The sequence below is a fragment of the Eulemur rufifrons genome, chromosome 9 (genome assembly GCF_041146395.1).
Source record: "Eulemur rufifrons isolate Redbay chromosome 9, OSU_ERuf_1, whole genome shotgun sequence".
Taxonomy (NCBI): Eukaryota; Metazoa; Chordata; class Mammalia; order Primates; family Lemuridae; genus Eulemur; species Eulemur rufifrons.
Genome location: NC_090991.1, coordinates 38,499,694 through 38,523,535, shown reverse-complemented (window position 1 = coordinate 38,523,535; position 23,842 = coordinate 38,499,694). Strand labels below are relative to the sequence as shown.

The 23,842-nt window shown below is 49.8% G+C and overlaps 1 protein-coding gene across 2 annotated transcripts; it reads left to right on the top strand.

The window, feature by feature from the left end:
- Positions 1–382: 382 nt before the first annotated feature.
- RAB5C (RAB5C, member RAS oncogene family) lies at positions 383–23,025 on the top strand. 2 transcript variants are annotated; one of them, XM_069481445.1, is made up of 7 exons: positions 383–479; positions 6,363–6,480; positions 18,095–18,348; positions 20,021–20,172; positions 20,435–20,557; positions 21,477–21,570; positions 22,110–23,025. In XM_069481445.1, the coding sequence occupies exons 3-7, from the start codon at positions 18,183–18,185 to the stop codon at positions 22,223–22,225; spliced, it is 651 nt and encodes a 216-aa protein (XP_069337546.1). In that variant the 5' UTR covers positions 383–479; positions 6,363–6,480; positions 18,095–18,182; the 3' UTR covers positions 22,226–23,025. The 2 variants fall into 2 exon arrangements, with proteins under 2 accessions (XP_069337546.1, XP_069337548.1); XM_069481447.1 differs by lacking the exon at positions 6,363–6,480 and having other exon boundaries at positions 387–479; positions 22,110–23,002.
- Positions 23,026–23,842: the final 817 nt, after the last annotated feature.

The following is a 23,842-nucleotide window of genomic DNA, read 5'->3' as shown; positions in this document are numbered from 1 at the left end:
TTTTTCCCTTCCTAATGCTGTGCACAGGGTTCTCTGTCTTCTTCTAACGCTCCGCCACCCGCCTTCCCTCGGGGCGCCTGGAACCCGCGGTAACGCGATTGGCACGGCTGGCCTTAAAAAGTTCCTGGCGCGGCTCCGCCTCGCCGGCAGCCGGCTCCACCCTAAGCCCGAGTCCCAGGCAGCTGGCGGCTCCTTCCAGCGCTGCGAACTACAAGTCCCGCCGTGCCTCGCGCGCACCTTCTCTTCTCTCTCGCGCCTCACTGACGTCACTTGCAGGGTCGGCCAAGAGTGCCTCCCATTGGTCTCTTCTCCCTGTCAGTCACCCGGGAGTATAGAGGGGCGGGGAGAAGGTAGAGATCCGGATCCGGAGCGGCTGAAAGGCGGAAGTGGAGGCCGGAGCCTGGGACACCGCCGGGGGGAAGAAAAGCGGAGCCTACCGGAGACCCGGCCCCAAGTAACGCCGCCGCCCCGGAGCCGCCGTGAGTATGCCTGGCCCGGGATCCATTGTCTCGCCTGCGTTCAAGCCTCTCCAGGGCAGCCCTTCCTTCCGCCCAACTCCAGCTTAGGGGGTACTGACCCCTCCCCCGACCCGTAGCCCCCTCTTAAGGGGTTCCCCAGGCGTCGGACCAAAAGGGGGAGGGGGCTTCTTCGCTTACCTGCCTTTCGTGAGCCTTGGGGAACCCCCCATGGCTCTCCTCTGGCCTGTCTAGTCCAGTTGTGGGAGAGAGGGACCCTAAGTTTCGTTGCCCCTGCTCCCAGAATTGGAGGATCTTTGCCAAGGTGTGAAGGAACCTGTCCCTCTTCTCCTTTAGAGGTGGCAGTGAGTGCTGTCTGTCGCCGTTTTCCTTCCCCTGTCCCTCAGAACTGGTGTCCCCTCCAGCCTTAGAGGAATATCTTGATTTCCTTTGGGGGCGGGGTGGTCTGGGTGAGACCGTTCCACACGCACTTAAGTGTGTTTGCGCTTCCACAACTCTTTACTTCCTCTCTTTTTTCGAGCCAGAAAGCCAACCAGGACTTCAGCAGAGTTTGAAATCTGGGTCACTTATTAGGAATGAACTGTCCTCTTGTCTTGCCCCTTCTCCCCGGAGCCAGTCCTCTAGTTATGTTTTTCTCTAAGTGTGTATCTCTTCCTGCTTCTGAAGAATTTAGCTGAGATTTGCTCAATCTTAGCTACAGATCATAGATCAGGATGGATCTGCCCATTCATTATCTTGTCTCTCCCCTCCTCCTCCCCCCTTGCTCCAGGCTCAGCTCTGTCCTCCCAGAGCACGTGAGTGGTTCTAAGCTGCCTTAGAGGGACTGCTCCTCCTAGGACTGCTGTCTGCTGATCTATAAAGAGGAGAATAAGGCTAAAAATGAGGAGTCTGGAATCCTCTGGGCCATCTCTTTTCCACCCTCAAACACACGCACATACACCAACCACCCTGAGCAACAGGTTCACACCACACCAGGTCTGTCTCCAGTCCCTTCTGGGCTTAGACTTAATACAGAGGAATAAGTCAAGTTCACAGTGGCAGCTTTGGATCATTAATGTGCTAATTTTTGTACTCCAAAGAATTCCCATACATGCCAGAAAGTACAAGTTTATTCCCTCAACCATTTTGACATATGATCCTTGTTTATTTCTTGGGACTTAGGTATATGAAATAGCTGCTGTTTCAGACCAAGCTGGAAGTTTCTTTGTTATGTGGCCAAAGTACAGGCCAGAGACTGTACCTTAATGAGGAACAGCCTGACTCTGAGGCCACGACTGACCCTTGCTATCTACAGTGGAGGAAGGGAGGGAAAGCCATGCAATCCTTGGGAATTTCTGCAGCTCTTCAGTGTTCTAGGCCACTCTTACCACCCTCAGATGCTACTTACAAGTGCTAAAGTTTTTTGCCTTGAGATCTTGTACTTCTGGACGGTTTCTAGTGTCTGATTCCTACAATCTTTTGAACCAGAGAGTCCCCGATCTGGTCAGCCTGTGCCTCTGAGGAGCAAGGCAGAGAGGCCTGAGTGCTTACCAGCCATTGGTCTCTGACCAGACTTACCTCTTTAGAGCGGACTATGGTTTGCCACTCTTTGGAAGTCCTGGGATGGGGCTGAGCAGCCATCCAAGGGGACCTTCTTTGCTTTGTCTGGACATGCTCTCCCAGCTCTGACTCAGAAACAGACTTTTGAAGGAGAGGCTCTTCCTTTCAGAGAAACAAGAAAGGCATTGGTGCTCTGGGGGGTTATGCAGCCACTTCTGGCATCCAGATATTACAGACTCCAAGAAGAGGTTTTGCACTGCTTGGCAGAAAGAGGGAGGGCTCTGTGCAGGACAGAAACCCCTCCTTTAACATATTGTTCCTTTCCCCACTCTTGCCTCTCACAACTAGTTGGCCGTTATATTGTAGAGGGGTGATAACAATTTTTTTTTTTTTTTTTTGCTCTGTTGCCTGAGCTAGAGTGCAGTGGTGTCATCAGCTCACTGGAAACTCAAACTACTGGGCTCAGGCGATCCTACTACCTCAGCCTCCCAAATAGCTGGGACTACGGGGGCGTGCCAATATGCCTGGCTTATTTTTTGTAAAGACAGGGTCTCACTCTTGTTTGGGCTGGTCTCAAACTCCTAACCTCAAGCTATCCTCCACCTTGGGCTCCCAGAGTGCTAGGGTTACAGGCACTGTGAGCCACCGCACCCGGCCGACAGTTCATTTTTATAAATCATTTTAAAGTTGCAGAGTTCTTTCCATACACATTTTCCACAAGTGTCTTGGGAGATAGTGAGATTTGTGTCCCCACTTCAGAGATGATAGTGAAGGAACTTAAATATATTGCCTAAGATCATATAGTTAGAAAGTGGTAGAGTCGGAGCTTGGGATTTGGGGTCAGAAGTGACCTCATCTTTTCTAATAGTGGGCCCTCCATTGGTCTGTTTCTTAAATGAATGAACATGAAGGTTGAGCAAGCAGTTGCTCAAGTGCAGACTCAGCCCTTCAGCCTTCCTCATCTCTGGCATTCCTTCTCTGATTCTGTTTTCTTCCTCCACCTCTACCCAACCTTCTATTCTCTGTCTTGACCTTCTTTTCCTCTGCCTCTGGGGACCATGACAGTTAGGAGTCCTAAGTCAGTTCCCTTCAGGGCCCAGGAGTTTGCTGACATCTGCATACTATTAATTTCTTGGGATCCTGAAAGTCATGATGGCTAGAAAATGAAAGTAAAAGTGGGTAGACTCAGGGGTCCTGCGGGGCAGGCTTAAGGGGGTAGGAAACCAGCAAAGCTGGCTTCGCCTCTGATTAGCCCTCTGATTCCACTTTGGTGCTGCCTGCTGCTTGCACGGGGGGAAGAATGTGGCTTTCCACCTGGAGCTCCTATCACGAGAATTTACGTGGAAACAGAGCAAGCTCAAAAACTTAAATTCAGCCCCACCAAGCAAGTACTTCTTAGAACCTTTTTCTTCTAACTCTTGTCCGTAAACAAAGAGGCAGTGTGGTGGGGTGGGAGGCATGAAAGCTTTGGAGTCAGTCGGACCTGAGTTCTCAGCTCTCCCACTTACCAATTGTGTGACCTTGGGCTTGTTATTTGACTTCGCTGAGCCTCTGTTTCTTCCAGTAAAATGGGGATACTAAATATCTTGGAGATATAGAAATAAAAGGTATAGGAGGTAGTCCAGAGCCTGGCACAGAATGGATTCCCACCAAATAGCAATTGCCTCTGGTGGGTAAGTTGAGTTTTGAAGGTGCATTGTAATTCAACCCAAGGATTCTGATTGAACATTTGTACCAAATGTCTGCTGCGATGCCTGGCAATGCTTGATGGTTTCACATATTGTCTCATTTCATAGATGTTGAACAGAATCAATGTGGGTTGTATTCCCATTTTACAGAGAAGAATGCTAAGGCTATAATAGTGTTTCTCCCGCTGGGATTCTCAGAGCCACAGACTAAATGAGGTCTTTGCATGTTCTAGGACTTCAGTCTTTACTCAGTTGTAAGCATTTTCATATTAAAGCAGTCCTGGATCGATTATAGATGGAATGCAAAGTTTGCATGAATTTAAGCTAAAACAGGAAACTTAGACGATATTTGGGTTGTAGCAGGCTGCTTTGGGTTCAGTTCTCAGATTCCTGGGTTTTTGCATTTCCTCTCCTGTGACTTGAGTCAGAGGTACTTTTGGCCGTTTGAGAAGCACTGCTTCAGGTAGGATCTATAAACTTAGGACACCCCAAAATCCAGGTAATAGTGCTTTCAAGAACCTTGGCAGACGAGCATTCAGTGTTTTTGAAGGAGTCCTCTGCATTAGTAGCTATTATAAGAGATTAGTTTTCAGAGTAAAGGGCCCCATCTTCTGTATACAGAAACAGTAATACAAATAAAAGCTAAACTTTTTGAGCTTTGCCTACCATGTGCCAGGTACTTTTCAGAGCTCCGAGCATGTATTGACTCATTTAGTCCTCACAGCCACCCCAGGTACCGTGTTTAATCTCCATGTTGTAGTGGGGAACGATGTTTTAAGTAGCAGAGCAAGAGTTAGAATGAAAAGTCTGTGCCCGTATCACTTTGCAGTACAACCTCTCCTTGTACCAAATGTGTACTGTTCACTTTGCCTAGAAGGCTCTTCTCTACCTCACCTTCCTGGAAGCTTCCTCTCCCTACTTTTCTCCCCAAGCTCAGTTTGAATGTCACTTCCTCTGTGAAGCCTTCCCTTGCCCCAAGTAGGCTGTGGGCTTTATCTCACTGCTGTCTTCATTGTTCCTTGTCTACCTCCTTCCCTGGTGTATGAGCCCTTTAGGGGCACAGTTGTGCCCTGTTTTATCTCTAGATGTTTAGTACTTAGCACAGTAGGCTCCCCACTGAAGTTGTTAAGGGAAAGGACAGATATTCAAACCTGCTTGAAGCAAATGCCTGCCCTCTCCCTTTAACACATTCTTAAACTCACAACACCTTGGATTTGGTGCGCCTGGGATTCAGACTTCCATCCTTCTGATTCTAAAGCTTGAGCCTACCTTTGGTCCAGCCTCCAAAAAATTACTCACAGACAAATAGGAGAGCAAAGAGGTAAATAGAATAAATGTTACGGTACAGATGATGGAGATGGCAGGTCACAAACTGAATTTCCTGTAGGGAAAGCTCTCCAGATCTCCATTTCCAGGGAAGGGTTAAATAGGAGAAGGCGAGCATGGCTCTGGCTGTCCACAGTCCTGTAGACCAGCTTCTCCAGCATGCGTATCTGATTGTAAGGCGGAACGTGCTGAACTTCTGCAGCTGTGTGTGATGAGGCGGCACCAACCCCAGGCCAGTGCTTGGCGCAGGGATCAGTGGAAGTGACTTACTCTGTCCATGGCCGCTCTTCTGCGTGTCTGCACAAGGCTCATTGCTGAGCAAGGGTGGCCTTGAGAAAGTAGTAGCAACAGCTGTTAGATCGGCTGGTGGTGAGAGGGGCCCGCCTGTGTGTATTCCGAAGGTGTGGCTTTTAAACTCCCCTGCCCCCGAGCCTGCCGCATTTGGATATGATCCTCTGCTCACCCAGAAACTGCTGCTCTGCCTCCCAACCCTCCCCACCACCCCTCAGCCCAGCTCCACGTAAAGTTATCTTATCTTCAAGAACGGGAGTTGGGCCGGGCACGGTGGCTCACACCTGTAATCCTAGCACTCTGGGAGGCCAAGGCGGGTGGATCGTTTGAGCTCAGGAGTTCGAGACCAGCCTGAGCAAGAGCGAGACCCTGTCTCTACTAAAGAATAGTAAGAAATTATCTGGCCAACTAAAAATATATATAGAAAAAATTAGCCGGGCATGGTGGCACATGCCGGTAGTCCCAGCTACTCGGGAGGCTGAGGCAGGAGGATTGCTTGAGCCCAGGAGTTTGAAGTTGCTATGAGCTAGGCTGATGCCACGGCACTCACTCTAGCCCGGGCAACAAAGCGAGACTCTGTCTCAAAAACAAACAAACAAAAAAAACACACACAAAAAAATGGGAGTTGATGAGAACTGGAGTCCTTGGATCTCATTTTGTCACAAGATGAGTCACTGCCTTTTTTTAAATAAACTTATTCTTTCAGATTAGTTCAAGAAAAATTCTGAAGGTAATACATATTTTCTCACAAATCCCCACACCCAGTTTCCCCCTATTATTAACATCTTATATTTGTATATAGTTTGCAGTAAGGTTCATCTTCTGTTAAGATTTCCTTAGACTTTTACCTGATGTCCTTTTTCTCTTCTAGGGTCCCGCATTGCATTTAGTCTTCATGTCTCCTTAGGCTCCTCTTAGCTGTGACAGTTTCTCAGACTTTTTTTGTTTTTGATGATCTTGATAGTTTTGGGAAATAGTGGTCAGGTATTTTATTTATTTGGTTTTATTTTTTATTTTATTTTATTTTATTTTTTTGAGACAGAGTCTCGCTCTGTCTCCCAGGCTGGAGAGCAGTTGCATCATCATAGCTCACAGCAACCTCAAACTCCTGGGCTCAAATGATCCTCCTGCCTCAGCCTCCCAAGTAGCTGGGACTGCAGGCATGAGCCACCATGCCTGGCTAATTTTTATTAATTTTTTGTAGAGATGGGGGTCTTGCTATTACCCAGGCTGGTCTTGAATTCCTGGCCTCAAACGATCCTCCCACCTCAGCCTCCTAAAGTACATTAGGGTATTTTATAGAGTGTCGCTCAGATGGGATTTATCCAATGTTTTTCTCATGACTAGGGGTTAGGAGGTGTTGGGAGGAAGACCACGAAGGTAAAATGCTACTTTTATCACATCATATCAAGGGTACATAAAATCAACATAACATGACTCATGGTTAATGTCAACCTTGATTACATGACTGAGATGATGTTTGTCAGCTTTCTTTGCTGTAAAGTTGTTCTCCCCCCTCCCCTTTTCATACTGTACCCTTTGGAAGGAAGTCACTATGTGTGGCCCACACTTAAGGAGTGGCAGTTATGCTTCCCTCCTTGAGGGTGGAGTATCTACGTGAATTATTAAATTGTTCTACACAAGAGATTGCCTATTCTCCTTCATTTATTTGTTCAGTTCCTTATATCCATATGAATTCATGGATATTTATTTGACACTTTAGTTTATAATCCAGTACTACTTTATTTTGTTGCTCAGATTGTTTCAGCTTTGGTCATTGGCTGCTCTTTCAGCTCTCTTTGACCTACCCTGGTCATTGTGAGGTTTTTTGTTTTTGTTTTTTGAGCACTTCCTTACTTTTTGGCACTACAAGATGCCCCAGTCCTAGGTTCAGCTGGTTCTCCAAGACCACCGCCTTTTTAGCAAACTTTTTGACATGGAGTTATGTGGATGGGCCACGTTGTTTCTTCTCTTGATGGTTAGTCATAGTCACTGAAGACTCCAGAGTTGGGTAAGGTGGAGAGGTACCTGGGGAATTTATGCTGTGAGAATCAACTCTAGTCCTGGGAGTTGATCCCAGTAGCAGGCTGTTGCCCCTCTGCTCACTCATTCGTACTTCTACCCTTGCCTTACACTGCGACTAGTCCAAAAAATGGTCGGATTTGGTATTTACTTTGGAGTTTACTATCTGGTTGGGAAGAGGAGGTATATGTACATAATTGTTCTGTATGTCAGGTGTTAAATTCTCCAGCCAAACCTTCCTGGACTCTGAGTCTTGTAGGAGATTCCACATGGTCTAGGCCAGCATCTTTTGCTGTCATTCAAAAATGGACTGCCCCTTTGGGGAGGGTTTGTGCAGGGTTTTTGGCTCAGGGCAGGCTGTCACTTTGAGCTGTGCTCCTGAATCACTGAATAGCTTAAATCCTTCCGTTATACTGTCATCTTTCTGAAAATGTGTAACTTGAGCCCTGCTGGAAACACTCACTTGGGATCTTAATAGGAGTTGGTTTACAAGCCTCTTGCCTTCTATTCATAGCTCCATGTGTGTCCCCTGCAGGTGGCTCTAGCAGAGGCGTCCCAGGGGTGGAGGAGGGTGTGGGTGGCCTCCCTAACCCTGGCTGCTCTCCTAGTCATCAAATTGCTCTCTGAGCTGCTCAGATAGCCGTGGTGATTAATGATGCCAATTTCCAAACCTCCAGCATTTTCAGCCTGGGTTTTAAAAGGAACTCTGGTTTCTTTGTCAGCTGCCCTATTCCTGTCCCCACCCCCTCTCCACAACTGAACTGCTTCTTCCCTTTCCTGAAAGAGGCCTTGAGATGGAGGGAAGGGTATTTGGTCTTTAAGATACTTTGTGTTCTGGGGCTTTTTTGATAGGGGTTATGGTTTGCCTGGTTGCGGCTTCAACTCAAGGCTGATTTATTGGAAGGTGGGTCCCCCCATTATTGTGGTTTGGGAGCCAGTCTCCGGAGAATACAAGGTTGCGGTGTTGGGGTTGCCCAGGACATTGGGACAGTGGTCCCAACCTATGGTGACCTGTACAATTATTTCATTATATATTGCAATGTAATAATAACAGAAATAAAGTGCACAATAAATGTAATGTGCTTGAGTCATCCCGAAACCATCCCCCTCTTTCCTGGTCCATGGAAAAATTGTCTTCCATGAAAACGGTCCCTGGTGCCAAAAAAGGTTGGGGATCACTCTTCTAGGAAACAGACAAAAGACATCCTACCAGCATTCTCTCTAAATGAGGGGTGCTGAAGACTGGGGTCCAGGGGACCTGGAGGTAAAAGGAATGCAAGAATGGTGTCTGAACGTTTGGACTGAGGAGTACACTTCCCTCACAGGGACTTTCAGAGCAGGGGCTTCCTTGTCCCATAAATATTTGCTGAGTGCTTCTGTGAGCCGGGCCCTGTGCTAAGAGTCTTATGTGCATTATCTTCCCAACAGCCCTGGGAAACAGGTGGTACTAATCTCTCCATTTTGCATGTAAGGACACAACACAGGGCCACCCTAGTAAGTGGCTCCAGGACTTGAGCTGAAGTTTTTCTGACTTGTGCTCTTAACCCCTGTGCAGTAGGGACCTACCAAGCCCTACCTGGGGGAGTGAGGCAGCTCCTTGGCCGGCCTAGGGCTCTCTTGGGGAATCTGAGCCACCTGGCAGGTGGATGCATATTTAAGCCCTCGACTGCCCCATTCATTTGCTAAGCCTAAGCAGGCCCGGCAGTACCTATATGGTATGCTCCGTTCACCATATTTATGACACATAGTACCCACTGTGTGTCAGGCTTAATGTTGTGTACAGTTAACACAAAGGAAACCCATAGTCCATCCTTTGAGAATTTAGTAATGTCGTCCTTTCATCTGCAACAGTGCCCTTAGTTTCTCTTGCTTTCTCACTCCCAACCCTCAGTCCCCCAAGTTCTCCAACCTCTTGTCACCTACAATAGTCTTATGAAAATTTGGGGCCGTGAAAGCAGACATGTGATTCACTCATTACAACTTGTTTGGACCCATTCATTGCCTGATCACTTTACCTGGCACCATTCTACAGTTTGTTCAGCAAAAATTAGCCTGTCTATAATATTGTTCTTTGGCAGCCAGGCTTCTGAGGACAGCCATTGTCCCTCAGATCTCACAGTGAGAACTTTGACTCTGTTCTAGTTAGTTGGGCAGCCTCTGACCACAGTGTGTGTGTGGTGTTGAGCAGGAGGAATTTTGTTTGCTAGTATCTGATACCTGATTCTCTTTTCCCCTGCTTTCCTCTCAAACGTGACCTCTGCTCTCTAGTTAGGAGCCGAAGGCAAGACAACCATGGCAGTGACTTAAACTGGCTTGTGAGAGGTGGCCGTTGGTGTGAGTAGCTGGATGAGCAGGTGCTGGCTATCCTGATGTTCAGCCAGAGGTTCCTGGAGTCTTTCTGGGCCTGGGGCAGCAGCAGAAGTGGCAGCTGTCCTGGTTGGCACTCCTGGCCCCTGAAGAGCCCCTCCTGAGATAGAGGGAAAGCCCTGCGTTGATGAGATTCCAGTTAGAAATGTCCTCAGTAAATAGTAACTGCAAGAGCAAAACAAATGCAGGGTAGTTGTGCATAAGTCCGGACTGGCTTCCATGTGACTCCTGTCCCATCCTGGGACAGTAGCACGTGTAGGCTGGGGACAGGGAAGAACCTTTGTCTTGGCTGACTCTCTTCCTAGCATCCCACCTGGCATTGGCAGGTGAAGAGCCGAGTGGTGGGGTGTGAGCTACCCCATGTCCATGTTGTCATCCTCACTGTGTTGCTGGACATGTGTGTGGATTTGGGCTGCATAAAGTGCTGAATGTCAAGTTGAGCCCTTGCTGGAGGCTTCTTACAGAGCAGCCCTGGACAGGGGCAGAGAATGTGCCACAACCTTACTGACGGTGTGCTGAGTCGGAGGCCAGGCCCTCTTACGGAGAGTAATCTCTCCAGAATGTTAGTGTTAGGTCCAGGCCCCCCAGTGCCTCTTACAATCAGTGGGCAGAACGAGCCTTGCCAGGCGCAGCTGCAGGTAGTCCCCTGTCTGGGCCGTCCCCACCACCCTGCCTCCCAGCCCACTGACTCGCCTGTTGGCCAGCAGGGCTGACAACTGAGAATCCTTGATTTGCCTGTGAATCCTGAGCCCTTTCTGTGGACAGTACGGGCAGACCACACTGACCACGCTGTGTCAGCAGATACATGGAGATGTCCTCCCACCCCTAGCAGTCTTCCTCCCTGTGGGCACAGAAGGAGGGAGCAGGCACTGGAGGCCTCCATCCAGCGCTGACTCTCTTCCTCTCCAGGGAGCCCATCTGTCATCGAGGGCTGGGAAGGCAGCTCAGGGATCAGGGAAGGATTTCATGGTGTTCTTCCTAGGGGAGGGTCCTGGGAAGCTGGGAGTCTGTCCCTCAAGCGTGTCTTCTACCTGACTCAGCTTGTCATCTGCCCTGAGTGACACAGCAGGCCTTACTGCACAGGGGAACAGGCTGCAGGGGCCAGCTGTGCTGCTGTGTTGTGTCCTGGCTGACTCCTGGCAAAGTTCCAGGCTGAGCGTGGACAGTGCGTGGTGAAGGACCACCTGGTAATGTCCCCTGCACACTGGGTCCCTTCGCAGGCATTGGTGGAGTTGGTGGCCACACCTGGGGCTCTGGTGGACTCCACTGGGGCCTGGCTATGGTGTGGAAGTCTAGGCACTCGGCTTCAGAAACCTTATTGAAAGGGGAATGAAATGAAACCAATCCCAGGTAAGGGAGTTGGGTGCTCCTGCAGATTCAAGGGCTTGTCCTCGTGGTAGGGGACCCAGCTCACCCTGAGTTCCCCTCTGAGATGGGAGTCACCGTCCTATGGGTGTGGAAAGGCAGCTCCTCCTTCCTCCCCCCTGCTGCCACCTCTCGCAAGCGTCCTACTTACTGGTGGGATAAGGAACCCCAGTCCCGGCCCAACACACCCCGTCAGAGTCTTCACCAAACCTCAGCCTGAGCTGTTACCTCTGGCTTCCAAGGGTGAAGCTTACTCTGTCACACTCTCCAGGTCTAATAAGGTTTACAAATCTTAAGTGGCCAGCTCAATGGATTTTTTTTTTTTTTTTTTTTTTTAGACAAGGTCTTGCTTTGTCACCTAGGCTGGGGTGCAGTGGCCCAATCATAGCTCACTGTAACCTTGAATTCCTGGGCTCAAGTGATCTTCCTGCCTCAGTCTCCTGAGTAGCTGGGACTATCGGTGTGCCCCACCACACCCAGCTAATTTTTTAAAAATTATTTTTGTAGAGACAGGGTCTCACTATGTTGCCCAGGCTGGTGTTGAACTCTTTCCCTCAAGGGGTCTTTCTACCTCAGCCTCCAAAAATGCTGGGATTACAGGCATGAGCCACTGCACCCAGCCAGTCTTCGATGGATATTTACATTTGTTTACATCTATGTGTTTTCCCTCCCAAATCAAGACACAAAACTTTTCCATCCATCAGTGTGCTTCTTTTAGGTTGATGGAAACTCATTTTTCCCTAGCTAAAAGCCAAGCCATATATTATTAAAGCATCCATAGAAGGTCGCAGCCCCCATTATTCTCAGTAGATGTAGTGACGTTGTTAATATTCTTGGGTTTTTCTTTCTGTTTCTGATAGGGGAGCCTTGCTTGAGTTGTGAGTCTTGGGCAGGGTTGGGCTCTGCCACCAACTGGCTGTGTGACTCTGGGCAGGTTACTTCGCCTCACTTTCATTTCCTTTTCTGTAGTTGTCAAGAATAAGATCAGGTCTTTAAGGCCCTGTTGAGCTCTGACATTCAACTAGTCACAGCTAGTTAAGCTAGCCTCTGGTATAACAAACCTGCCACTTGTCGGAACCTTACCCTCAGCCTAATAATGTGCTGTACACTCTCTGCATTATTTAACCTTTACTTCAACCCTGTGCAATTAGTGTTAAATAGTGACATTTTTTAGATAAAGAACTGAAGCTGATAATGATCGCTTGTGTGACTTGGCCAAGGTCACACGGCTATTAAACAGTAGAGCCAGGCTTGATCCAAACCCGGTTCAGCCTCCCAAGCCCTAACCTGCTGGCCATGCTGGGGAAGGAGTGTGGGTACCTCGTGTGGCTCATGGCTTGTGTTGCTTCAGATTCTTCTCCCCTCTGGGTCTGCTACCGGCTAGAAACCTGGGCAGTCCTGCTGTGAGTCTGTCTTCCATTCCCATGTGCCAGCCGTGGTGGGTTTCCCTTTTGAGGAATAGCTGTGTTCTTGAATCTGTGGGTAAATCATCTCCCCAACTAATCTGAGCCTGTGAAGCATTTGCAAAACCTTGGCTTCATGTGTCTTTTTAAAAATATGTCTTCCACTTTAGCCTTGGAACCTAATTTCCTCTCCTCCTGTGTCCCTTGTTTCCCTCTGTTCTAGCTCCTGCCTTCTCTTGCCTGATTCTTGCGGTGTTAAATATTCAGGAATGCCTTTTTCCGGAGTGGAGTGCAGCTGAAGGGTCACTGGCTAGAGCCACCTCCAGGGGCCCTGGGCGGGGTCACTTGGTTCTCTGGTCACCCTGCTAACCACCTACCCTCTGGTCAGCAGTCTGATTGGTTTCCCTAATCAGCTCACTCTCCAGGCTGTCCCGGGACTCTCAGCTAGAGGAAGTCTCTAAAGCAAACAGGAAGCACAAGAGACAACTCATCAGCTGGAATTGCTCACCCTTTTACCAGGAAGGACAAAAAATATGAAGTGGGTAGCTTCACAGATTAGAGAAGAGAAAGATGAAAATCTCAAATGGAGGGGGGCTGGGATGACAGTGCTGCAGCACTTGGGGTCCTGGAGAAGCACCCCCCCCCATCTGATCCACTTGTATTGTGACTCGATGGTGCTGATCTGGGCTGCCTCTCTGTCTCTTGGATTTCTCCCTGCTTCCTGTGTCAACGGTAGCTCTCGTGCTTTGATCGGCTGCTTACAATCACTGGGGGAACTTATACTTAAAACACTGGTTTCTGGACTCCACCTGTGGAGATTCTAATTCAGTTGGGCAGGGTTATTTTCTAACCACCCCGGGCGATTCTGATGAGAAAGAGTTTGAGACCCACTGACCTGTAGTGTCCAGAGCAGAGGAAACCCCAGAACAAGGAAGGGCAGTGTCCTTTTTTCTTTTTCTTTTCTGTCTGTGCATGGCAGGGTGTATAAGGGCCTTGGATCTCTTTTGCCTATCACGTGCATTGTGGGAATAGGCACACCAAATACGGTGCCCCCAAGTCCTTGCATTCTCCCCCCTTTCTGTGGAAGACATGAGGTCAGGACCCAGTGCCCATTTTCAGTGACCTCTGAACAAACTAGGGTCTGATTGGGAGGGTGGGAGTGGGTCATAGCCAGCAGAGTGTTTCGCCTGGGGTCTAAATCTTTGCCGTGGCCATGACACTCCTGGCATAGAATCTTTGGCCCATTCCGTATCTTAGAGGAAACTTTGACTCTAACTTTAGCTGTTAAGGAAAATTTGATTTTTGTCTCAAAGAAGACTTTTACTATGCCATTTTTCGTTATAATCCCATCACCTAACTGTCCCGGTGGATAATTTTTGCCACTGGTTCAGAGGAAGAGATGCCCAGTGAGAGGCCACCCCCGGGAGACAGGACAGCTCAGTGAATGAATTCACCTTATGACCTGCCAGGGGTACGTCTTCTGTTTCCCGGTCTCGGGAGGGGAGGGCATAAAGCTTCCTGGAACCCCGGGTCTGGCCTTCACCTGTCTTAGACACCTCCATATCTGTGTGTACTTTTCATGGCAAAATTGGCTTTCTCGGCGCTTTATTGCCTGGAAAGGTTGGACACCTCTGCTCATGTGATCACTAAGCAGGGCCAGGAAAACCATGAGGCAGCAGACCGTAAAAAGTGCTGTGTGTGCCTGCTCAGGTATCTCCGGAAGGCAGGACCAGTGACCAGGCAGAACATGTCACCAGCCAGTTTATGCCAGGTAGAGCCTGTCTTGGTTCATTGGGCTGGTCAGGGTCTATTTGCCAATAGTCTTAGAGTAAGCATTATAAATAATCGCGTCAATACCATTAGCTACTGTTTATTCAACATGGTGTGTGAGAGACACTTGGCCAACACTGTCATTAACCCTGGTGCACCCCATTTTAGTGATGAGACCACTAAGGCTCAACTCAAGTGGCTTCTACGAGGTGACCCAGAAGTGGCAAGACACAGTCACACCTGTGGTGTCCAAAGCCAGTGCCTGTGCTCATTTGCTCTGCGCCCGATGCTCCAGCCCTGACTGTGCTTCAGTGGCACCTGTAGATAATGGGCCCTGCTCCAAACCTTAATGGGAATCTCCAAGGACTGTCTGCACAGATGACGGTGATGTACAGACAGTAGTCCTTGTCTGATGTACAAGGTTGAGAACCACTGCATAAGAGCTGTTTGTCTCAGCTATAAGGAATGATGAAGATACGACATCTCTATGGTTCTCCTGGAGAGAGTTGGAACCCATTATATTAAGTGAAGTATCCCAAGAATGGAAAAACAAGCTTCACATATACTCACCAGAAAATTGGTTTCCCTGATCATCACCTAAATACAAATCTGGGAACGACACCAATTGGACATCAGACTGAGGTGGGGGGTGGGGGAGGGGATGGGGGTATGCCTACACAATGAGTGCATTGCGCACCGTTTGGGGAGTGGTAACACTTGAAGGTGCTGACTCGGGAAAGGGGGGGTGGGGAAAAAAATATGAAACTGTTGTTTTTTTTTTTTTTTGAGACAGAGTCTCACTCTGTTGCCCAGGCTAGAGTGAGTGCTGTGGCGTCAGCCTAGCTCACAGCAACCTCAAACTCCTGAGCTCAAGCAATCCTCCTGTCTCAGCCTCCTGAGTAGCTGGGACTACAGGCATGCGCCACCATGCCCGGCTAATTTTTTCTATATATATTTTTAGCTGTCCATATAATTTCTTTCTATTTTTAGTAGAGGTGGGGTCTCGCTCTTGCTCAGGCTGGTCTCGAACTCCTGAGCTCAAACGATCCGCCCACCTCGGCCTCCCAGAGTGCTAGGATTACAGGCGTGAGCCACCGCACCTGGCCGAAACTGTTGTTTTTAACTTGCAAAAAAAAAAAAAGAAATCCACGTTTGGTAGAGAACGAAATTCTCAATTCACATAGCTGGAAGATCAGTCAACTTTTTTTTGGTTGTTTTTAATAAATATTTTATTTTTGAAGAGGAAAAAAAAAAAAAAAGAGCTGTTTGTCTCCCCTTCTGACTTGTTAAGAAAATCAGATTCTGTCTGAGCAGGTTTGGAAACCCACTTGGTGGGGACAAGACTTAGATGTGCTGCCTCTATTTTTCTTGACCCGGCAGGTGCTGGATACTCCCAAGCCCAGTAGCCCTCACTGCCAGCTGGTTTAGTGTTCTGGAATCCAGGACTAGGTTGTCTGTCCCCCCTCCCCACTCGTTCTTACCTCCTCCTCTAGTGCCCCAGCCACTCTTTGTCACCCAGCCAAGATTGCGTGTCACGTGGATTCATGGTAATCACCAACTTGTAATTCCACTGTGGTTTCCCCTCTGTCGCTGTCACCCTGCCTGGCTCTGGCGGCTCCTCCCACTGTTGAGAGTACTCAGGGACTGCAAGATCACTGTGACTGTCGCAGGAGCCAGGCCTTGCTGGGCCAGCAAAGCTGCTGCCTCAAAAAGAGAGTCTCGTTCACCCAGCAACCCAAAGCCAAGCACGGAGGACAACATTGTCTCCGCTGTTCTCCCGCAGCAGGGAGGATGGCAGTGTTCCGGGTTCTGTCACCTATATGCTGGGTGGCTGATTTAGTACCTGAGTGTTCAAGTTATTTATCTGAAAAGTGGGAGGTTGTTGTAAAGCTTAAAGGAGATAATGGTCTGGCAATGCTGAGTAAATGTTAGCTGTGTTTCAAACTTACTTCATTTGGTAAGCACTCTTTGAGCTCCTAGTATGGACACAGGCAGTGAGGAAGGTGTCTCTAAGAAGCAGAAAGCACAGACTTTGCTTCATGGACTCGGGTGAAATCAGCAGGCATCTTACACTATGAAGTAGTGACATGGCGTAACTGTGACATATTTACATGGCATTTCTGGTTACTAATTGAGACCCCCTCCTACTTCCTTCCTTATACTTTTGGGGAAGAGGTGGGCCCCATTTCAAACCTCTTTTCCTTTGGTGCTGTCCAGAAAGGAAACCGTTGTTCCTGGTTAGTGAATCATTCTTCCTGAAGCTCACTTTTTAAACGAGTTGCTGGGAGAACTTGGATGTGGAAAACGATTTGAGGCTGAACAAAGCAAGCCCTTTGCTGTCAGCTTCTTGCATAAGCCTAGACCATTTGCTTCCCACAAACATCCCCTGTTCATTCACACCCCTGTCCCCTGACTAAGGGAATGCAGTCCCCTTGCTCAGGGGCAGGTCGGGCTCTCCCTGGGATCTTAGCCTCCATTATGCAAAGAGCAGTCTAATAAAAACCTTTTCTTTCCACGCTGGGTTCAGACGCTGAACAGAGCGTTCAGTACTTGATACCTACTCACCGTACTTGTTTGTAAAACATGCTGTATATGTTCTGGTATCTTTTGGTATAATTCTTCTGGAGGCTTCTAGAGATAGGCTGCTCATCCTTATTTGCGGTTCCAAAACGTACAAACAACAACAACAAAAAAAGCTTGAGCCTTCGAAGCTGTCACCAACTGAGTGACTAAGATGTCGAGTCTGGAACACCCTCTGTTGGGGGCGCAGGTCTTGGTGTCCCGCCTGTTTGCCTCTGCCCCTCACACCTCCCCCTGATTCTGTCTCTGCGTCACCCCCGCCTCTGCCAGTAGAGAATGGAACTGAGGTCTGTATTTAAAAGGGAAAGTTGGCAGCTGTTCTGACTGCCGGCAGAACTGACTTTGGTATGTGTTTGTTTTTGTGTGTGTTTTGTTTTTCAATGTGTGTGAGACTTCTGGCCCATCAAACATGAGAGAACTGGGCAAGAGGCTCAGCATGGGAGAGGGAGTCGTGCTCTGGTGCACAGAGGTGCACAGCCCAGCCTGAGACTGCGCAAGTCGGGCAGTCCTTCTGGAGGTGGCAGGAGAAAGATGGCTTTTTGTTTTTTTTTTTGTTTTGTTTTGTTTTTTTGAGACCAGGTCTCGCTCTGTTGCGCAGGCTAGAGTGCAGTGGTGTCATCATAGCTCGCTGCAACCTCACACTCCTGGGCTCCAGCGATCCTCCTGAAAAGTGGCTATTTTGATAATGGCTTGCACTGGCCTGGCCCTGGTCCCTGAGGACCCACAAGGTTGGCCAGCCACCTTATCTGAGGAGCTTTGCACCAGGACTCTCTGTACCCTTGTCTGCCTCACCACCCACTGTGGCTCTGCACAGAGGCAAGCGCTACCACACTGCAAGTTCATTGTTTGTTGACCTAAGTCATAATGTCTTTCCGAGCTTTTTTTTTTTTTTATCCTGTAGCCCAAAAAGCCTGTTGACTTAGCTGTCACCAGGCTGGTGTGTATCCATGCCTCTCCTGTGTGTGTTCAGTTGTAGGTGAATGTACATATTTGGGATCAGGAAGTCAATGTGTTTGCTCAGAACCATGAGCCTGAAGTTGGGAGCCATCTCACCACTCAGATGGCTGTAGAACCAGTGGATACCTAGTACAGCCTAGTGAGGGCTCTTCTCCTAGCCTCACTAGGAGGTGGAGGGCAGGGCATGAGGTGACAGGAGGCAGTCAGCCAGTTCATAAGGGAGGCCACAGGGAAAGAGCTGTGGTCTAAGGAGGCCTTGCTGGGCGACAGTCTCTGAACTAACCCAGTCCTTCTCATTTCTCCCTTGCAGTTGGAGGTCCCCCTCCCCACTAAGTGCCTCTTTGCATAGCACCGGCCCCGCCCCCACGCTCTCTGGTACCTCTACAGCTGGACGGGCAATGGCGGGTCGGGGAGGCGCAGCACGACCCAACGGACCAGCCGCTGGGAACAAGATCTGTCAGTTTAAGCTGGTTCTGCTGGGGGAGTCTGCGGTGGGCAAGTCCAGCCTCGTCCTCCGCTTTGTCAAGGGACAATTCCACGAGTACCAGGAGAGCACAATTGGAGGTGAGTGGGCATGAGGGAGTTGGGATGGCCCAGGGATGTGAGAGAAATGCCTTGACCTTAAGGAGAGGGGAAGCTGCCTGCCCACAGAGACTAAATACACTTGGGGCAGCAGCACCTCATCCTCATCTGGGCCCTGGAATCGAATCCAATAGCTGGTGTCCATGTCAGAGGCCCAGCCAGCATTGCGGGTAAGAATTAGCTGGGAGTTGAAAACGGGCTTCCCATCCGGGCTCTACCTCTGTATTTGTGTGCCCTTGACTAAAACCCTTCCTCTGACCTGGACTTGGGGAAGGAGAGGCTGGCTCTGGATCTCTGAGGGTCCTTCTTACTGTAATGGGCAGTACATATGTCCTGACCTCTCCTGCTTCCAAAAGGGGGAATGGCCCGGTGAGTCGTAGTGGGGTGATAGGCTGGCATTTCTGAAGCTGACCTCTACCCTTTCTGGAGCTCAGAGCCTGTTGTCGATTCTCCAGTGGTCAGCATTTAGGATGTGAATAAGGGTCTAGACTCAGCCTTCTGCCTCAGTGACCAGGACAAACCTCGAGAGACCAGGGCCAACCTTGGCCTTGAGTCGTCCTTTCTCTACTCTCTTGGTTGGTAGGAGGTTTCCAGGCAGCTGGAAACAAAATGGGCCGTGTCAGCAGTCTCCCCGCTGCCTCCTCAGCGCTGGGGTCAGGAGCTGGAGAGGGGAAGTGAGGCGGTGCCCCAGGCCCCTCCATGAGGCAGGGGAGGGCACACAAGGAGAGCACTTTTACCATACAGCCGTGGGGACAAAGGGGACTCCACCTGTCGCTTCCAGCTCCAGGACTCCTCCTCTGAAGCATACGCACAAGTGCCCTGTGTTCCCTAAGATAGCGTCACTGTGCTCTCAGCAAGTCAGGCCACAGGGCGGCCAAACAGGCATGGGTGTGGGTCAGAGCTGGGGGTGGTGGCTACCCAGAGCGCCTGGAGATGGCAGTGGCAGTCGGGAAGCCGGCCACCCGGGCTGAGCCTGGCAGTGGAACAGTGTGTACTTCCCCAGCATAGCTAAGCGTTTGAGAATGTCCTCAGGAAACCGAAGGTCAGTGACACCCCTGGGCTGGAGCAAGCTGAAGGACTAGAGAGGTCTCCATCTGGACTGTTCTCTCTGAGTGGCGGGAGGAAGAGGAGGATGGGGGTGCTCACCCTTCTGTGCCTGGAGTCCGGTTTCCCCTGGGCTTTCCCCCTCCTGCTGCTTGCTGCATTCCTCTTCTGGGAGTATTCCCGACATGGCCCAGTGCAGCAGGCTTGCCTGGGGTGAGGCTGTAAGGCCTGTGCACTCCCCATCCCCTAGACATGTACATAAAAATACAAACTCTAACTCGATTGCCTCTGTAAAGAAAGAAAAAGAAGCCGGGCATGATGCCACACACCGGTAGTCCCAGCTACTAGCGAGGCTGAGGGGGGAGGATCATTTCTGGGAGTTCAAGACCAGCCTGGGCTACATAGTAAGACCCTGTCTCTTAGAAAAAGAAGAAAATAAAGAAAAAAATACAAACTCTGCCTACACTGCTGGGTTGAGGGCTTTTCTGTGTCTATCTCATCCATCTCAGTAGCAAGCTTCTAAGTGCCAGAGCCTGGAAGCAATAGTGGAAATTTGTGGGGGTGGCTTCTAGCTCGTCCCTGCCTGCTGACACAGCCTTCTCTCTTCCAGCGGCCTTCCTCACACAGACTGTCTGCTTGGACGACACAACGGTCAAGTTTGAGATCTGGGACACAGCTGGACAGGAGCGGTATCACAGCCTGGCCCCCATGTACTACCGGGGGGCCCAAGCTGCCATCGTGGTCTATGACATCACCAACACAGTAAAGATCTTCCCTTCTCTCTCTGCCCTTCATCTTCTCGAAGCCCCTGGCAGTGGGTTCTCAAAGCCCTGATTTCAGGCCTCTCCACCCTCTGTTCCTGGGTGGGGTGTGGGCAGGTTTTCTCTGTTATTTGGGGACATCTCACCAGAATCTTTGGGTGACAGTGTCTTACTCTGGCTGTACCAGCTCAAGCTTCTATAGTGAGTGTCCCTGGGCAGAATGCCTCCTCTGTCCCTTTGACATTCTGGCCCTGTCTCCTCAGGATACATTTGCACGGGCCAAGAACTGGGTGAAGGAGTTACAGCGGCAGGCCAGCCCCAACATCGTCATTGCGCTCGCGGGTAACAAGGCGGACCTGGCCAGCAAGAGAGCCGTGGAATTCCAGGTGGGGAGATGGCCAGACTTGGGGCAAGGAGTAAGCCAGCTCCACCCAGCTCCCTGGGCCATGCTGGGAGGCAGCAGGGGACTTCCATCTGCTGTCCTCTCATGACTCAAGCACGGGTCTAAAAGGACTGTCACCTGCCTCTCCCTTGTTCTGGTTCCCCGGCAGTGGGGGTAATGTGTGTGTGTATAGACAGTGAAGCTTGTGCTTATTTTTTCTTATAAACTGACTTTTTCATTAAACTTATTGAAAAACAAAATACTTTTTTCATGTAATACATGCACATAGTAAAATTTAAACCCTACAAGAAGGTATATAGAATGAAATTTAAGTCTCCTAACCTGGAAACTCAGCCTCTCTGCCTCCAAGTTCCCCATAGTTTATCTTTTTTTTGACACCTTTAAGCCTGGAAGAAACCCCATAGTTTTTTGGCTTTCCAGAAATAGGCACATGTTTATGAATCTCCATCTTTGCATAGATGGGAATATGTGTACACACTGCATATTATAATTCGTTACCATTTTTTACCAATCCCTAATTGCTAGACTTCTAGATTATTTGTAATAGCAAAAGACTGAAAACAGTGATGCAGTAAACATCCACATACTTTTATCCAAATGTGCAAGTGTATTTGTAGGAAAATTTTCTAGAAGTATTTCCTAGCCTAGTGATTCTGAAGAAGAAAAAGGCAGAGTGGACCTAGGGAAGCCTACGTAAGACATTGGCCGTAAGACATTGGCCGGTGCTTGTGAGCCGAGAGGTGCTGTGTATGAGTGGGGGAGCCTTAGGTCTGAAAACCCCTGTGTTTGTCCAGCTGGTCTCTGTTGTGTCTAAGGCGCTGTGCACAGGGAAGGGTTTTATTCTGGGCCCCGCCCCATCAACTTTGCCCTCCCACCCTCTTTCTCACCTCCATCCGAATCAGGAAGCGCAAGCCTATGCAGACGACAACAGTTTGCTGTTCATGGAGACATCAGCAAAGACTGCAATGAATGTGAATGAAATTTTCATGGCAATAGGTAAGTTGCCTCTCCTTCCCTCCCCCCACCACCAAGGACACGTCACCTGTCTGCTGTTCTGTAGTGGGTCTGTGGGGTATTTTCACCAATAGGTCTTTCACCATTGTCAACATTCTGATAAAATTGGTTTCTTCGTCTGACTCCCAGATGTGGGTGGTTCACCCCAGAAGTTCCTAACACCTGTGCCAAACTCTCAACATTTCACTCTCACCCTTTAGCTTGCCACCCATTTCAGAGCCTACCATCACCTCCCTTACCCACTTCCTAGGAGTTTTTTAGCTCAGTTGGCTCTGGAGTTATCCTACCCAGGTTCAAATTCTGGCTCTGCCACTTAGGAGCTCTGTGGTTTTGGGCAATTTATTTAACTTCTCTTTGCCTCAGTTTCCTGGAACACTCAGAACATACCTGGCGTGTTAGAAGCCCTCAGTATATCAGTGATCACTGATCGGGTAGCACAGGGCAGATTCTGCTCCAGTGGAATTGGGAGAGAATATTGGGGTACCCCCACAAGTGTATTTTTTCCCTCTCCTCCCAAACAGCTAAGAAGCTTCCCAAGAACGAGCCCCAGAATGCAGCTGGTGCTCCAGGCCGGAACCGAGGAGTGGACCTGCAGGAGAACAACCCAGCCAGCCGGAGCCAGTGCTGCAGCAACTGAACCCCCTCACCTGCCCACTGCTCCCGCCTCCTCCGCCTGAATGACCCGACTGGAATCCACGCTAACCAATCGCACTTAACGACTCGGGCCACCACTGGGGGGGGCAGAGGGAGGGGTCCACCATGATTTCTCCATATAATTTTGATCATAGGCCGGAGTGAGTTATTCCACCTGCACCTTTCTGTACAAATACTAATTCAATTTTAAGTCTTAAGTCACTTTTTTAATATATATGATCTTCTGCTCTCCCCACTTCCTCCCCTTTCTACTGCTCCCCCACTTTTCCTTTGCTGGTAGTAGCCACCTGCTCCTGTTCCCCCACCCTTGTACATGGGGGCAGGGGATGGAGCAGTTTCCCTTCCTTTCCCTCTTGCTGAATGGCAGACTCAGCAGGAGCATTGGCATCCTCACCTAGTTTGGAGTGGTCTTGGTTTTGGGCAGTGGGCAGGCCTTGGGGCTGGGGAAGGGATAGGCAGCTCTTCTCTCAGCTGGCTGTCACCAGGCTGCTGTCCCCTCCCCACCCCTGACTCCCAGCTGGGAGAGAAGCCACAGCATTACCACAGCATTATTGTGACAGCCACAGACCCATTGCCCACAATCCCTCCACCCTTGGTCACCCTGACTCTGGCTCTGAGCCCTGTTCTGACCAAATCACGATGATGAGTATTGGGGGGTGGGGTGGGGAAGGGGGGGAGTGGGAGGGGATGGAACCAACTTTTTCTGTATTTTGTATTGTATGTTTTCTTCAACATGTAACCAATCAGTATCTTGTCAATATAGTCGCCGATCAATCGACCTCACACTTGTCTTCCTTGTCTTTCTCTGTCTTTATCAGACCGTGTCCTCTCTAGTTTACTTGAAGTTAATTTAAAATGAACCACTGAATCTTTTTAAACAAAAGCTTCCCTCCCTAATGTGAAGGGATGCTGGTGGTCATGGTAACCAAGAGAAAGAGGCCCCTACTGTTAGCAGCTCTAATGAGGTGGGGGTGGGGCCAGCCAGACCGACCTGGGCTGAGCAGGTTTGAAGTTGAGGGTCTTGCAATTGTTCCTCCACCGCCCCCTCCCCGCCCACCAGATTACACTGGGATGATGTGCAGTCTGTGTTTGAAGGCCGTTGGCCTCTGAACAGCCTCTTTGGAGTTTTTGGTTGGTCGGTATCACACCTATGAGGGACTGGATCCTCTTGCTCTCTTCCCCGAAGAGGAAGGAAACCGGTGGGGCTGCAGCACCCCAGGCCAGGTCTGAGCTATTCCCTCTTGATCTCAACAGGGCCCTCTGCTGGTTCTGCAGTCGGGCGGTCTGGGCGCTCCCAGCTCTCTGCTGCTCCCTGCTGGAGCTGCTACTCTCAGCTAGGGCCACACTGTCCCGTGCAGTTCCTCCCAGGGCCGCAAAGGCCTGACTCCCAGTGGACCACCACCTTGAGGTTCCTTTCCTGCCTCCCCCTCCCTGTGGCTCCAGTCCCTCCACTTCTGACCCCATCCCCGGAAAAGACAACGGACTTTAAAGATGCTGCACACCGCGGAGGTTGTTTACTGGGTCAGGGTAGGTTGGAACCCTCCTTTGAGCCGAGGCTTTTAAGGATGCTGCACACTGCGGGGGTTGTTTACTGGGTCAG